We start from the raw sequence: 17,402 nt of genomic DNA, 5'->3' as shown, positions 1-17,402 counted from the left end.
ACCTTTCCCGCGCGCTGGAGCACAAAAACCAGGGCGATGACATGGCCGCTGGCACGATCTAAAGCATGCGCGGTCATGAAATGGGTCGGCGCGTTGTGCGCACTTCCGACCCAAATCTAAAATAGGGCTGACGCCAGGCGGGCGGCCGACCAAAACGGACAAAAGCGGCATCCGTTTGGCGGCTCGTTGGAGTTGCTCTTAGAACGTAGTTGGTATATAGTCATGAACAAAAACACCATTGTACTGCATTTTGAGGAGAAATGCAGATGGTAGGACAGTACAGTACTAGTATTAATCATGGATCAGCGGTACCGGCTCACGTTATAAATGGTACTCGTAGATCAGTGCCGCACGGCGACGGACGGGGAAAAGGATAGATCCTGTCTGAATTGAAGCCGTCTCGAGCCCTTCACCATTGCCACTGCAGTACGCATCCGCAGAGGGACGGGACGGGACGGGACGGCAGCGAGCGCGGCGCCGGTTACGTTACGTGCGCCGCAGTCTGCTCTCCTCCCCTGACGCAACAAACACTATTCAAACTCCATTTCAAAACAGGTCCGTCGAAAGTCAGGTTAGACAAAAAGGTGAAAGTCAGAGGCGCTGTTTTTACTGTTAATTCTCGTGCTAATCACTCGCTGGAACTCACTTGTTAGTACTGTGTTAGTACTGTGTTGGGGAAAGCCCTATTTTAGTGGGAGGAGTGGGAAATGTTTGTGACGGGTCGGTAGCTCTGAGCGAGCGAGAGACAGGGCGTGCAGACGGGACGTGACGGGAGGAGGAGGAGACGCATCACCACACATGAACCTGGATGCAGAGGTAGCTTAGCAGCAGCTACCCGGCGTAGCTGTAGCAGGCACACACACATGCAGCAGCAGAGTTGGATCAGGTTCAGACGCTCCTGGTCCAGATCGTGCGTGCCTCTCGGTTCAGTTCCACTTCCTGTCACTGCGACTTGTCTATTCTTGTCCACGCTGCCGCATATATATACTGACTGCTGCTTCACAGTTGAACCAAGGGGTTCTCTGCTTTACATGACTGGAAAGGAAACAAATGATACAGGGATTGGATACGGATGCATGCGCAAAGAGGATTAGAAAAACGGGTGAATTTTGCAGGCTTTGGCGGGTGCTTGGTTCATCGGAACAGGAAAACACACATAAATCTTTTCTTTTTTTTTTGCGGGGAAAAAACACGCGAATCTTAATGAACAGAGCCAAACAACATAAAGGCGTACGATTAGCATGCTATTATGCCACTGAGGACGTCAGTCCTGCTCTTCGCACATGGAAATTTGAAGAGGGGAAAAAGGTCTAGGCGAATTGTGAAATTCATGTGTGTTTTCCTTTGAAAATCGAGACCGCAAAATATTCCCTTTTGTTTTCCTTTGCTGCATCGCTTTGAACTCGCTTGAATGCTTTCATCGTCGCAAAAAATATTTCTCCACTCTTCCTTATTTGAAACAAAGGAGACCTAACCTGAAATCTTGCTAACGACCCAGCATCCAGAAGGTGCTTCCAAACTCCATGACAATAACACTTTAGTGGATGTTCACTTTCTCCATGCAGCCATGAACTCCTTGAGGAAACATGACCATGTGTTTCTGGTCGTACAAGGCACGACATTTAGGGGAACAGACTATATACATACACTAGCACTAATATATGTAGGAGTAGTTGACAACGAGGACATACGCTGCTAAACAGCCACAAAGTTGCTCCGACAGAGATGCCTAATCATTTGACAGGATAAGGAATGTATGCTAGGTGGGTTAGGTTCATGCAATTGTGCAATCACTTGATGCATGATTGGCCACGTAGGACTCTGACCAAACGGGTGCATGTGCAAATGGATGTAGTGTGTAGGCTTAATTTGCTCGGCTGTCAGGTTAAAAACTAATCTGAATGACAAATCTCCCTGCATTCTGATGCCGACCGGAGGTTGAAATTTAAAAAGAGAGTGCTACGGTTCAGAAGATAGGCCGTTGGTGTTGCGTGATGGAACCAAAGGCTAGGCCGGCCGCTACGTCGCTGAAAGCATTCCACTTGATGGCGATCTTGCGTGCGTGTAAGTCCAAAGTTAGGAGCTCAAAGCGTTCCCTTGATAGCGATTTCCCAACAGCTGCCGCACTAACGATTGTGTACTTGTGGGGGCTCATTTCCTGTCTGGAGGTTTGCCAGGACCGTTTCGTAAACATGTGTAAGAAATACGGTATGAAGAAGAAATAAGCGTTGCGTGATTTCCATCTTTTTCATTTGTGTTTACTTTCCGGTCAATTTTTATTCACTTAAAATTCAGTATCAAGAGGATATATAATGCACAATGAGGCACGCCTGACCTTTCCATACATAAGATGCACAAGGACTAAACCAAGAGTCACACACAAATAAAGAAAAGGACATATTAACAACCATGAAGTCACATTTTTTGACAATGGGTGAATTTTATTGACGAGGTTCTTTGACATTAACGCCTTCGGGGAGGGAGGGACGCTCAAGCACCGCTTGCGGATCCAACCACCCAAAGGCAGATTCTACGTTTTCATCCCGAAGAATCAGTCTAGACATATCCAAGCAATCAACAAGCTAACAACGTAAAAACACCGTTATTGCCAGATATAACCAACTCGGGTTAGACCTAGGCTTTTGCCCGGAGCTCAAGACCACGTGCCCAAGTAGCACCACCATCAAAGCCACTCAGGTGTTGTCGCCACCACCTTTCCCTAATCCCAGCAGCTACATGTGATGTGCAATAGCCACCGCTGCACAACCATCCCTCTGTGTCAAGGTGTCACGAAGTGACACCAGATCTGGAGAGAGAAACCCCCACGAAGATCTTTCGATGGCCACAACAATCCGCGGGCAGGTCGCCGTCACACACCAGAGTTGTAACAACAAGGACAAACACCGACAGCGGAGCACATTACCACCGACTACCACCTCATCGGAGAGAGATCTCCCAGGCCCGTGGACCCCCAAGGGACGACATTGCCAGAACTAGAGAACCCACTGGCGACGCCTGCAGGAGGTCCGCACATGCCCATATCGGACATGGCTGAGCAGAGATGCCACGCCCCCAGACTACCACTGTCGTGGTTGTGGGTAGGTCACCACCCATACGTCATTTGCCGCATGGGGAGAGGACCACAACACGTCACCCATGACTTTCATGTTCCAAGCAGCCGTCGCCCCACATGATGCGACCACCACTATCGAGAAGACTCCACCACCGTTTGGTAGTGGGGCCCATAGCCACTGAGGCGCAAGCCGACGACAGCGGCGGGAGGAGGATCCACGTCATGGTTGGCTGGGGCGACCCTAGGTTTAGCCCCTTGCTTCACCTGGAAAGCGCCGCTAGGGGTATACGGCCGATTTTTTTTCCTAAATGAGTATCCAACAATAAAGTCATATGAAACCAATTATGCATAGTCAAAGGAGCCAGAGATTATGTTATCACCCATATTGAGTAAAAACCTGGCCACCCGCTTCAACCACGTACACACCACCTTGAAGAGCAGTTGGAATAATGTTTAGTGAGCACAGACCATGTACGAAGCGAGTGCATACAATGGATGCCCTACATACGTGAAGATAATTTTCTATTAAACACAATATCGTTCCTACAAAACTAAAGCGACCATAATAAGACAGATGCCCAGACACTTATAAGCGTGCTAAACCTATATGGTATTCCATCAAGTCAATGACTATGTATATTGACAACACTTGAGGGAGGATACAAATTGGATGCTATTTGGCTTGCTAGCCACGTAGAACGTGTGAACTTACATTGGAAGAAGAGGTCTTTGATTGTCTCATCATGAGTAAAAATACTACACTTCTGGGTTCCATGCCAATTGAGGACGATGTTGCATTTAGTTAGCACAATTCTCCCCCAAAGATACCACATGAAGATCTTGACTTTTAGAAGTATCTTTCATTTTTTATTTTTCTTTTTGCATTGGGATCTCTGACTGCATGAGAGCATGGTACATAGAGTCGACTGTGAAGGACCTTGATGTAATTAGATTCCGGCAACCCGTCTTTATGCCAGGTTAATTGGATACAAATGGGTTAAGACATGAGACCATAACATAAGATGAAGACAAATTAAATCCCGCCCAAATGATACATCCGACAGGGAAGGGCTGAGCACATGTGCAAGAGTATCATTCTTATCGCAACCAGTCCTCCTCTCTAGTCGGCTCGAACAAGAGAAGTCGGGAGTGCCAAATAGGATTATGCCATAAAGTAGAGGTGGAAGTGGAGAAAAGGATGTGTGAGAGTAAAGTTGTTGTAGAAACCCATTCACCACATTAGCCGTATTGTATCGATCCCATTAGCCAGCTAGATCACTTCATTTCAATCCAGATGGACTAGCCCCCACATTATCTCCGCTACAATTCCCATTGACATCACGCTCTCTAGCCTACAAAAATCTTCACCCCTCTGTGCAGAAACACCATCAATAAATAGACCCTTTCCAGATGATTCAGATCTCAAAACATTGAAACTCTGAGAGAAAAGAAAATACCATTCCCGCCCCTGTGATAGCACAACATGCCACAGTGAGAGTCTTAAATCATAAGCGTGTGGAGCAACTTATGCCCAAAAACATGCAACCGAATCAATTTATTTGTAGTCTGAAACCATAGGCAAGTCTCAATGACTTTGTGAAGATGAAGCTTTGAGCACAAGCATCTCATGTGCATGTTTGTTTCTAATTCGTTCTCAACATTTTCTGTTCCATTTATGTGCAGTTCAAAATGGTAGTTTTTCCTCGCGTTGTGTGTTTTCCACTATTAGTTATCGTGAGATAGCACCAATGCACACTCTATATAGCTCGTCTCACATTGTGATATGTCAAAGCATTATCTGATTCCAAAGTAGTCATGCATTATTCATCCAAGATCAAACACACGGAAGCTCACATAAACTGTTTCTATCATTTCATCCTCCTATGCCCCCTTGATCAAAATCTCAAAATTTCTAGAGAAAATAAAGATCACTCACCTCTAATACCCAAAATGCTTGTATCGCTTTTGTTTTTGATGGTTTAGGTGACCTAAGAATTTTGAATTTTTATATCAAGGAAATAACCACAAAACATGCCCACAAACCAAATCACTTATGTTCCATACACTAGTCTAAACCACATTGGATGTTAATCCTACACGTCAGTACTGACATGGATATCAATCCAGTGCGTAAACCCGAACTCCTAGATAAAAATAGTTGGACCAAAGATGTTGTGGAAGATGGCCGAGTAGGTAATCAAGAATCACATCCGGAAGTCCTATCGTGGGATAAACAAGACAATCCTTTAGACTTCATTCTCCATTTGAATTCTTTCTCATAGAGCATGCCTATTACCAAAGAGGAAATGTAATGAAATTTAGCATGATTTGTGCCTATAAATTTTAGTTAGTCGAGATACTTAAAACTCTCAGTTTTTTTGACCAACTTTGTGGGCCGAGATAGAGAATCAATAGGTTATCAAATATTCATGCCGAACTTTTTTTTATTTTAGTGACTCATCGGTTTTTTTTCCTAATACACGAAATTGTATAATATATTAACAATATCATTGAATATTGATATATACAATTGTTTATCATACTAAATGAATTTTTATCGTGTTAACTAAACACTTTTTTTGAAACAGGTGTACCCCTTTCCATTGTAATAACAAAAATACAACTGTTCCAGACATAACCAGGAAGAAAGGAAAACGGGTAGCGAGTTCAACCTATTACCAGGAAACCCACTGTACTTGTCCGCCATCGAAACGAGCACTATGGGGCGAAAACCTGACAACACCAGCTAAGTCTTATCTCAACCACAGGCCAAAAGCAAAATGAAACAACCTGATAGACCTTCAGACAGAGTAACTACTAAGATATACATCGACTCGGAGACGAAACACCATCAACACGACAGGACCAAGCGCACTCCATCGTCAGTCACCAGGGGAAGACTTCCCCAGCATCTTCCACCGCTTGTCCGGATTCTTCGCAGAGCGTCATCCGCCTAGTAGCACTTGATTTGATCATTTCGGCTCCTTGGCGTAGCTTCACTGCCTCCTCCTTTGGCTGAAGACCTGCCCAATAAAGAAGAAAAGAACATGCCGAGAATACAATCTCAAAATGACCAGATGTTGTATTTTTCACCTAAAATTATTTTATTTTAGGGATTTAAGAAGATTGCGTGTTATAATGATTTCTTCACCTTGAATTCAAGAAGATGTTTTCTTTCGTTTTGCAAGGATTCAAGAAGATGTTGTGCCTGGACTTCTTAATATATACTTCCTCCGTTTTAAAATAAGTGGCTTGAGCTTAGTACAAACTTGTACTAGAACTAGTACAAAGTTGAGACACTTATTTTGAGACGGAGGGAGTATATAAGACACACGATTCTCTTGCGTGTTCTTGAAAAAAATGCTTACCTTTCAATTTACAACCCTAGCCAACAATCACAATCACCGTACGGAGCACAGGCCGTGTGGCGCAGACGCACAGTGAGTGACAGGTGACGCACGTGTTGACTAGTACAATCAGAATCTGAGTGATGGGCTGATTAATTCGTTCCTAGGAGTAATGGGAGAAAATATTGGTGACAGAGTGACACAGACAGATTGCTAGCCAGTGTAGGCGGGCCGCATTCGACACCATGGCCCAGGTGCGGGTGACTTGTCTACTCTTTTCTTTTTCTCCCGCGTAGGCGAGACACACTTGCCGGGATTTTTTTTCTTCTTCTTAATTTCAGTGGATGTTTGTACCCAAAATTTTACAACCCGATGCCAACCTCCAAATGGCACCTCCGCACCTGGGTACTTGGTGGATGTTCACTTTCTCTATGCATGAGCTGATGAGCATGACCATGGTAGTAGTACTACTATACTAGTACTATTACTACATGCACAGCTGACCTGTTGCAAAAAATTTCTCCCATCAATTGTCAAACGAGGACATGCACAAGTTTGTTGCTCCGACAAAGATGTTTATCATTTTCCAACCGGGCTCACACCCCTTTACATTAATTTTGCAATCAACGAAAATACATCAGTCTGTCCGGAGTATTAGTTCATCACAACCTTCACTCACCAAGCACCAAGCCACATAGAACATCTACCAGCAAAAGGAGACCGAAAGGGGGGAGCGAGTTGGCGCATCGTCAGGAAACTCACCGCATGATGATCCTAAAACGGACCGTCAGCTATGGGGCGGAAACCCGACGACACTGCAAACCACTGCTCAAGCAAAGACGGTTTTTAGGGAATGGGACTACGACACCTGACTCCGTAAAAGAGGACCAGCAGATAACAGAATTAATCCAGCGGGCATCAAACCCCAGTGGATAAAGGCTACACTAAATAAGATGCAGAAGATAATCATTTCAAGACTAAATGGGAGCGCACGAATACGATCTGCCCGCCAGAGCAGCCGTCACATGAGCTGGCCTCCTCACCCCAACCTAAAACTTCGTCTTCTTGTCCTCCTTAACCAGCCCTGCCCAATATAACATAAATGAGCAAGCGGTGAAGACAACCTCCAGGGGAGTACGAGCATTATCACGGGGGCTTCATGGGGGCTATTGCCTCCCTACCCTATGAAAACTCTTGAGTGTACACCTAATTATTAGGCTTAAATATCAAAGATTTTTCAAAGTTAATGCATAACTTATCTTTTTCGTCCTCTCAACTCTGATTAGCCCCCTCAAGAATCTTCATCAAGCTCCGCCACTGGGTGGAGAAGCATAGCTAGACAGGATAAGGAATGCATAAAGAGTGGGTTTAGGTCCATGTAATTGTGCAAGTGCTTGATAATTGGCCACGTAAGACGTTGACTAACCGTGTACTCCACGTCGATCGGTCTGCGGGTGCTCGTGCAAATGGATGTGCAGTATATGGCTTAATTTGCTTGGTTGTCAGATTAGAAGCTAATCTGAATAGCAATCCACATCCTTACTGATGCCGACGGGGAGTTGAAACTTACAAGAGTATCAAAATATAGGCCCATTGGTGTTGCATAACGGAACCAAGGCCGGCCACTGTCTCGCTCATGATACCGATCTTGCGTGCATGTAAGTCCAAAGTTAGGAGCTCTAAGCATTCCCTAGACAGCGGTCTTCCAACAACTACCGCTGCTGCTGCCCTAACGTTGTTGGGGGGGAGGGTTGCTACGACCCTTTAGTAAAGGGAGTAGTAATTTGAGGAAGGCAATGCATTGCTTGATTTTCATCCCTGTCATTCCTGTTTTTCTTCTGCGGGGGGTCTCTCATTCCTACTAACTTGAAGTTTTACAACAAACTAGTCAAGTTCATACATGAACCTGCGTGAAAATTTTCCCAAATTAGGCATGAATGTAGCCACCGGGTTGTTCTAATCAAAACGGTCCATTGCCATCTATCACATGCTCTCGGTCCATTGCCATCTATCACACCGGTGCACCCTTTAGGTTGGGCCCATGGTGCCATGCTCCGTTCGGTCGTGGAGGCAAGAGTTCATAATCAGTAGAATGTGTTCGTGATGAACAGGAAAGTGCTTGCTGGCCATGTTCATTCAGTAAAACGCAGTCAACCGCTGAATTCTTAACCCGTTGGCACGGAATTCAGATGACTTGCCTCCTACCTCTGATAAGGATGATCTTGTCTTTGCCAGAACTTATGAGAATATAATCTTTACCAATGGACACTTAGAGCAACTCCAATGGGGCGACCCATTTCGTCCGACCGCGGCGGCAACGAGGAAGTCGCTCTACATGCTAGGGGTAAACCCTAGCCAGCACAGCCTCGTCCAAGCCGCCGTCGCCGTGGCCAGCACCGGATCGTCGGCGTTTCCTCGGATGGTGCTGCCCGAGTCACCCCGCGCGTCGGCTTGCAACCCGGTCCCCGGCTTCCACGTCTACCCGCAGGCCTCCCACCTCTCCGGGGAGTGCTCACCCGACGTGAGCGTGGTCGCGCTTTCCACGCATGCGCCAGCGCCCATCGACCTCAACGCCACCCCGGTGGTTGGTGGCTCGTCGTCCGGCGGCACGAGGAAACGCGCACGGCAGACGCCGCCCGCGCGCTCCCAGACGCCCGTAACCTGTTCGAGGGAATGCCGTCCGCCGTTGATGAGGAATTCATGAAAAACCTCATCTTCGAGGGCGGTGCGCCAGGCGCTGGCTACGATCCCGACGAGACACAAAGCCAGGACGGCCGCGGGGCGTTCACGCCGGCCGCTGGCTATTATCCTGACCAGGCAACCTTCATGCGTGATCAAGTCGGCGTCGACCTGGACGGCTTCCCCCTCGACCACGAGTTCCCGGACGACTACGTGCTAGAGGAAGAGGACGAGTGCGACATCGACGTGGAGCCTTTGTTCGAGGACGAGCTCGCCAACCAAGCCGCCGGTCCTAAGCCCAAGCGCAAGAGCAAGCGTACGAAGGCGTACACGGCGGCCGAAGACAAGCTTCTTTGCGAGTGTTGGCGAGACATTGGACAAGACCCGAAAACGGGCGTCGGGCAAAAGCATTCGACCTTTTGGACTCGTGTGCACCGAGAGTTCCATGAGCGCAAGAAGTTTCCACTTTATCAATTTGTGAGCACGGCGGGTGGGTCTCCATTTCCAAGATGTGGAGGGTGATCCAACAAGAGTGCAACAAGTTTTGCGCCACCCTTGAAAGCGTCAAGGCCCGCCCCGTGAGCGGCATCGGCATGCAAGACATGGTATGATAGCAAGCAAGCCACCCTCTTTTGTGTCATCAAGATCATCCTTGCTATCACTTGCCCATGTGCTTGCATGGAAATATTTTGTAGGCATTTCAAGCTTTGGAGGCATTCAAGGTTCAACACAATGGCAAGTGCTTCAACCTCTCCCATTGCTATCGGGTCATCAAGGACGAAGAGAAGTTCAAGGCACAATATGCCGCACTCAAGGCACGTGGGGGGAAGAAAGTCGTGGAGGACGTTGGGGAGGGCGAGCCGGCACGGCCGCGGGGAAAGACAAACTCCAAGAAGGAGGACAAGCGAGATGCGGCCACCAACGCCTTGATTGCAAGCATGGACTGCATGATGAATAAGAAGGACTCAAGGGAGGAGGAGCGCCGGCGTTTCAAGGCGGAGCAAATGGATGCTTTCATGGAGATCCAAAGGAGGAGGCTTGATCTTGACGCCGAGAAGCAAGCCAAGATGTTCGAACTCGAGGCGGAGAAGCAAGCCAGGATGCTAGAGATCGAGGCCGCCAACGCCAAGACCAAGGCGAAAGAAGTGGCTCTTGCGAGCATGATGACCGGGGTGGAGATTATGAAGGTGGATCTCAACACCGTGTCGCCAAGGAAGAGGCCGTGGTTCGAGAAGATGCAGGCCGACATGCTCAAGTTCGCCGACGAGCGATCTATGGCGGCGAGGGCCATCTTCTTTGTATGCCGGCATGACCACGGGAGCCGAGATGGTGTGGTCGAACTCAAGTCCCCTTTTTTGTGTGCTAGCATGTGTGCCGGCCGGCTGGCGAGTGCGCCAGCATGAACTGTGGTGATATTTTCTGAAGCCGGCATTGTACGCCGGCGCTGGCATGATGCCGGCATGAGACACGGCCGCTGGAATGATCGGCCGCGGGTCCTTTTTATTTAAAAGTTGAATGCGGGCATGAAATGGGACGGCGCGTTGGGCGCGTTGCCGACCCAAATCTAAAAGAGAGCGGACGACGGGCGGGCGGCCGACCCAAACGGACAAAAAACGAACAAATGCGCCGTCCGTTTGGGTCAGCCCGTTGGAGTTGCTCTTACATCAAACATGCTTAGTCGTCCCGACCGGCCTACATGATGTTTTTCCTTGGCATGGAGGAGAGACAGTATGCGGAACATCTCTGTTTTACTGTCGGTTGGTGATGCGTAATCGTTGCTTTACATCAGATCGCCTCCCAAGTGGAGGCCTGGTCCATTTTCTAGTTTGCCCTCTCTGCAATTGTCACCTCCCTGAATCCATTGATCGTCTCCTCATCCAATTAATGTCTTTTTGCTTGTAAAATGCGGTTTAATCTGTTGCCATCCAGAGGGATTGCTTCCACGGTTCCTACACCTATGAGCATAGCGAGTGGTGCTCCTTCATGGGCTGCTGCTGCTGGTGGTGGTTCCAGGTTGAGGAAACTTATGGTCACAACGGAATTCCTGGGTAACAAATTAGGTTGCCGTTCTTGACCCTTTTTTCTTTTCTTTGGGCGGTACTGGCTGGAAGCACATGCGGCCATTGCTGCCGGCAGAGTTCATGATCAACTAGGGCCCAATTTATTGCACGGCGGTACCTTTTTTTTTTTTTTGTGAAACGAGAGCACGGAGGTACCTTCGGTCTCGACAGCTCCTATATTCCCCACATAAGGGCGGGGGATAGCGAGCCAACGAGCACTCCGCAGTTTTTGAGAGCTGGGGCCATGCCACGTGTTGAAAAAAAGTTTACAATTTTTTATTAATAAATAAATAAATAAAGTTGAATACAGTTTATGAAAAAATGTGCATCTTCATGAGTGAGAAAACATTCGTGACAAGTTTTAGAAAAACAAATTCACTGCATATTTACAAAAATCTTCATGACATATTTGAAAATATGTTGACCATGTACTTAAAAAATGTTAATCACATATTTGAAAAATGTAATAATGTATTAAAAATGTTTGTTAGTATCTAGAAAATGTTTTTCATGTATTTGAAATAATTTTGCACATAATAAAAAAAAGTTTGTTGAGTATTTGGGAAATGTGGATGGTGCATTGAAACATGTTCGTCCTGCATCGCAGAAATGTTCATCTAATACTGTAAAAAATCTTCATCCTGTATTATTTGGAAAGTCATGAATATATATTAAAGAGAACATACTGAACATAACATAAGAAATAATGAAAAAATAAAATAAAATAGAAATAAAATGAAATGAAATGAACTGGTAGAAATCGGAAAGAAAAAGACAGGAAGGATGTTTTTTTTCTGCAGAAAACCAAAATAGGAAAAAGAAATATAAAATGAAAATAACATCGGCAGCCCAACAGTCGGCCGGCACAAAGAGCTCCTGAGGGGTGCATTTGCTCGGGGGAATAGGATTTGCCTTTGGTCTCGCAGTGCTGAATAGCATGGGAGGCAGGAACTGGACACTTTTATTCAAATTCAGGTATGGAACAAGAAGGACAGCTTACAAGCATCGCAAGGGTTTATAAGTATCTGGCAGTACTGGCACAAACTTCTGCAACTATATCACAACACAGTTATTCATTCTCCAAGGGCAAAAGCAGCAGCATCGAAGGTCTCAGATAGACCAGTGCCGGTCTTGAAGGTGACCTTGTTACCAGGGGCCGTCACGCTCTCATCAACATACACCTCCACCACGCTGAGCCACAGGAACAGCTCCTTGGTCTTCACGCCGGCGATCTTCCTCAGCTTCCCCGGCTCGACGAAGGCCGTCACCTCGCCGGCGTACGACACGGTCTGCTTCACCTTCTTGAACGTGTGCTCCGTCTTCTTCCTCTGCAGCAGCCACATGAAGCCCGCCGCGGGGTTGTACCCGAACTCCTCCATCTCCTCCAGCGGCAGCAGGCCCGTGGGGAGGCCCAGCTCCTCGAGCACCTCCACGCACTTCTTCTTGCACATGGCGTCGTCGCCCCGGAATATCTCCGCGCCGACGCGATGGATCTCGATGGTTTTGGATGCCATTTCAGGCGAGGCTATATCTCCTGCAATGCGGTGTTGACGATCTTGCGGGATGGGAGAGCTAGCTAGACGTGAATGATGGAATGTGACATGCCAAGCCAAGGTATATATAGCTAGCTATGTAGTAGTAGATGCGAGAAAGCTTCAATATTGATCACCGTTTATAAGAGTATTTTCTGTTTGAGAGCTACAGGTTGGTGATTTCTAGAGTGGGTTGTCAATATGTTTGGACCTACGTACTTTTTTGTCTCTTGAATTCGTCAACATATGTGAGCTTTACTCAGCGCGTAAGTGGTGAAGGACGAAGAGATATGGTGATACTCACACAGACTTCTCTGACCAAGTCCATAAAGGGTCGCGACGGCATAGCACAGCCCGCCCGCCGTGGAATTGAATAGGTATGCAATGGAGCACAATTGAAAATGTATGCTAGATTCATCGCAGAAAAATTGGGGAATTTATACTCTATCTCTATTTGGAACATCATTGCTGGCCCAATTATTTTGTTTTTACTTTTATTTTTCTAAAAGTCTTGCATACAATAATGAACTGCCATGTTTGTCGTTAATTATGTATCACCAATCCTCCTTTCCAGTTGGCTCAAATATTTAAACTGGTTTACCAAAAATCGGATAAAAACTTGTTTTCTATCTACTCAACGGTAAGATTTGCTATTGAAACAAGCACCTTGGGCTGACCAACTACTAGTTCAGGATTAATAGCAGTTGCCCCTGCCATTACCTTAAGGAAAAAAGTATTTTTTTAGAATAACAAAAAAGTATAGAAATGGTTCTTCAACTCCAGAACCAGCAAACTGTCCCTCGTCCCGCTTTGAGTGGTTTTATTGATGACGTGGCATGGTTTTCATTGTCATTTTATCGAATACTATCGTGCGTCTGCCACATTTTTGGACGGTGGCGTCGAGTGCCGCACAGCAGGCTCCGACGTTCCCTTCTTCGACGGCAAGTCGTGGTGCCTCCGTTGAGCGGCATTGCACAGCAGGCGAAACGGAGACACGTTGCAGGTTACGACCGTCACCACTCGAGGATCGCCGGTGCGTCCTGAGGTGAACGGAGCATGTCCATGGACAACTTTGTGCACGACCCTATCAGCTGCTACTCAAACAATTCACGTCCGGGCTTGACTCCGACAATTCGTCTCCGTGCTCTACATTGTCGAGGCTGCTCAAGGACATGGCCGCCGCACGGCGGTGGAGGCTGTCCCCTCCTGTCGGCTACGTTGTGGTTTCTCCCAGGGACGTTGTCTCCTCGTCCTCCCTCCAGGTTTCGTGTTGCTGGCCTCAGTGAGACGGCGAAGTTGGTTCGGTGACCGTGGTGGCACATGCTGGTGGGCGGTGCACTTCCAATTGTTCGGGGTGGCGGTGGTTGTTTCAGGGCGGGAGAAATCCCTGGCGGCTTGTCCGTCACCGGCGCAGGTACGCCCACGGACGTCGCTGGATCTTCCTGACGGGTGTCGGTGATACCCCTTCCCCACTGCCATCCGCGTACCGAGGGAAACCCTAGGACTTGTCCGGGCAGTAGCGTCGCATGCCTTCATGAAGGTGTTGCTTGATACGCGAGGCTTCGGAGTGCTAGGAGTGCGGTGGAACTTCTTCGGAGGGTGCAGCAGGTGTCGTCCATCTTTGATTTGTTGATCTGCCGGCGTCGGCATTTGCTTCTTTTTCTTTCTCTCGTTTTTTCTTTCGGGCTTGTTTGTGTTGCGGTCCCAGCAAGCTAGTTTTTTTCCAACCGGGCTCACACCCCTTTCCATTAATTGCTTAACGGAAATACAACAGTCTTAGTTTGTTATCAAGCCACTGCACACTCAACTACCAGCGACCGACTAAGCAAAAGGAGACCGAAAGGGGAGAGCGAGTTGGGGCATCAACAGGAAACCCGCAACAAATGGCTCTAAAACGAGTCATCTACCACGAGGCGAAAACCTGTTGACACCGACCATCCCATCCTCGAAACGAACAACACTACGAGCACCTCACGCATCAGGAGAAAAGTACGAGACGCCACCACCAAAAGGAGCCACAAAACATCTCAGCGGGCATCAAACCCCAGTGAGATCATAAACAACAGAGATCACTGCCAGAGCATCTTCAAGCTCCCGCTCCATTCCCCAGCATAAGCCTCCCCCTAGGAGTAGAACGATCCGCCAACGACGCAGCCACGCGCACCATCTTCTGCACTCCAGCCTGGACTCTTTCCTTGTCGATCCCTTTCACAAGACCTGACCAATACATCAAAAAGGAGCACGCAGTGAAAACAGCCTCCAACAGAGAGTGAATGACACATTTATCAAAGGTTGCCTTATTGCGGGTGCACCAAATACCCCAACAGATAGCAGCAACAATAGTCATGTAATGTTTTTTACCCCCAGGAAGATATTTATAGAGCCATGCCCAGCTCTGCCAAATAGATCTAGGAGTACAGGATGCTCCTAAAGCAGTCCCAATCACCCCCCAAACAGAACAAGCAAACACACACCCAAAGAAAAGATGATTTGCAGTTTCAATATCATGGCAAAATGAGCAAATTGGATTCCCAGACCAGTTTCTTTTGCGCAGGTTATCCCTGGTAGGGATGGCATTCTGGAACAGTTGCCAAAGGAAGATTTTAATCTTCAGAGGAATCTTAGCTTTCTAGATCCACTTGTAATCAGGACCTGATAAATCTTTTTCAAGCCACTCATAAACAGATTTTGTTGTGAAAACTCCTTTGCTATTAAACTTCCAAACAACTTGGTCAGGTGAACCATTCAAAGATAGCCTTTTGGCCCCATCCACCACATCAGCCCACTGATCAGAAAGATCAGCAAAGAGATTACGCCGGAGTCCCATCACAAAGTTATTAGCAGCAAAATTTACTAGGGTACATTCTTGCTCTTGACAAATATCATATAAAGAAGGGTAACAGGCTTTCAAAGGATTCTCAGATAGCTAGGGGTCGTGCCAGACCCTAGCCAGGTCGCCCATATTAACACGAATCCCTCTGCCCTCCATATAAACCTGTTTAACTTTCATAATAGCTTTCCAACAGGGGAGTCGTTAAATCGGGTCTGCACATTAGCCACCGTCTTGCGCTTAAAGTACCGGGCCTGTACAATCTTTTGCCACAACCCATCACCTGACTCCAATTTCCACCACCATTTAACAAGGAGACTAATGTTCTTTTTATGGAGATCCTTAATACCCAATTCCCCTTTTTTTTCTTAGAGCGACAGACTCTAGACCACTTAACCCAATGATAGGCTCGCTTATCTTTCTTCTTCCTCCAAAAGAAACGCCTACGATTGTTTATTCATCTTCTCAATAAACGTTTTGTTAAGGAGGAACATAGATATGAAATAAGATGGAATCCCATCTAGGCTAGAGTTAACCAAAGTTAATCTAGCACCAGACGAAGCAACATAACTAATCCAGGCAGCTAATCTTTTCAGGAGCTTAGCATCTAGGAAATCCCAGTCCACAGTTTTAAGCATAGTATACGTCACTGGGACCCCCAAATATCTCATGGGGAACTTGCCAATCTGGCAACCAAACATCCCAGCATAAATTTGGTCAATACCGTTATCCCCTCCAATCGAAAAAACCTCACTTTTATCAAAGTTAATTTTTAGTCCAGACATCATTTCAAACAAATAGAGTAGCAGCTTAACATTCACTGCCTTGTCCACATCATGGGAGAAGCAAATTACTGTATCGTCTGCATACTGCAAAATCCCTACTCCCCCCTCAATAAGATCAGGCGCAAGCCCCTCGAACAACTTATTTTTTTTGGGCAGCCAGGACCATCTTGGTCAAACACTTAGCGGCCATATTGAACAGAAAAGGGGAATGAGGGTCACCCTGACGCACCCCTTTGGCACTTTTAATGTAAGGCCCAAGTTCATCATTAATCTTGACACTAACCATGCCATCGCGAAGAATCTGAGACACCCACCCACACCACTTAGAATTAAAACCTCTCTTATTATGACAATCAAGAAGGAAATCCCAATTGACCTTGTCGTAGGCCTTTTCAAAGTCAAGCTTAAGAACAATTCCCGTCCTCTTTTTCACATGAGTATAATGAATGACTTCATGTAATGATAGGACCCCATCCATAACGTCGCTCTCCTTTATGAAGGCGTTCTGTTGAATACTAAACAGCTTGGAGGCATATACACTTGCTCTCCTATCCATGACCTTGGTGATCAACTTATAAGGATAGCGCAATAAGCAAATAGGTCTGTATTGTTGTATTCTATTGGCCTCAGAGGTTTTGGGCAAAAGGGTGATAATGCCATAATTCAAACGCTGCACATCTAGCTTGCCTTCATGAAACCACTCAAAAAGTCTAAAGAGATCCATGCAAACAACATCCCAGCAGTGCTGGTAGAATTCAGCAGGCACACTATCAGGGCCAGGTGCACGATTAGGCTCCATGCCAAAAAGAGCAGCTTTAATCTCCTCAAGGGAAAAGGGTTTGGTTAACTCATCATTATCACTCGAGGATATTTTCTCCTCACTAGACCACAAAGAGGCATCAATACTACACATATTGCCGGGTGCAGGTCCAAACAACTCCTTATAGAATCTAGTAGCATGGGATAATAAATTCTTAGTCCCCTCAATAGTAGTCGAACCACATTCAAGAGAACGCATCGTATTTTTCCTACGTCTCCCATTAACCACTTTATGGAAGAAATCGGTATTATTATCACCTTTCAGAAGCCACCTTTT

General features: G+C 46.8%; 1 protein-coding gene across 1 annotated transcript; it reads right to left on the bottom strand.

The window, feature by feature from the left end:
• Positions 1–12,115: 12,115 nt before the first annotated feature.
• LOC119294183 lies at positions 12,116–12,725 on the bottom strand. The gene has a single exon (XM_037572423.1). It carries the CDS (start codon positions 12,671–12,673, stop codon positions 12,233–12,235), a length of 441 nt encoding a protein of 146 aa, XP_037428320.1. The 5' UTR covers positions 12,674–12,725; the 3' UTR covers positions 12,116–12,232.
• Positions 12,726–17,402: the final 4,677 nt, after the last annotated feature.

Source organism: Triticum dicoccoides, chromosome 4B (assembly GCF_002162155.2).
Source record: "Triticum dicoccoides isolate Atlit2015 ecotype Zavitan chromosome 4B, WEW_v2.0, whole genome shotgun sequence".
NCBI lineage: Eukaryota > Viridiplantae > Streptophyta > Magnoliopsida > Poales > Poaceae > Triticum > Triticum dicoccoides.
Note: the sequence above shows the minus strand (reverse complement) of the source record. Positions and strands in the feature narration are given on the sequence as shown.

Bases quoted from the DNA above. Each gene is read 5' to 3' on its own strand.
- LOC119294183 (XM_037572423.1), bottom strand. From the start codon at position 12,673: ATGGCATCCAAAACCATCGAGATCCATCGCGTCGGCGCGGAGATATTC.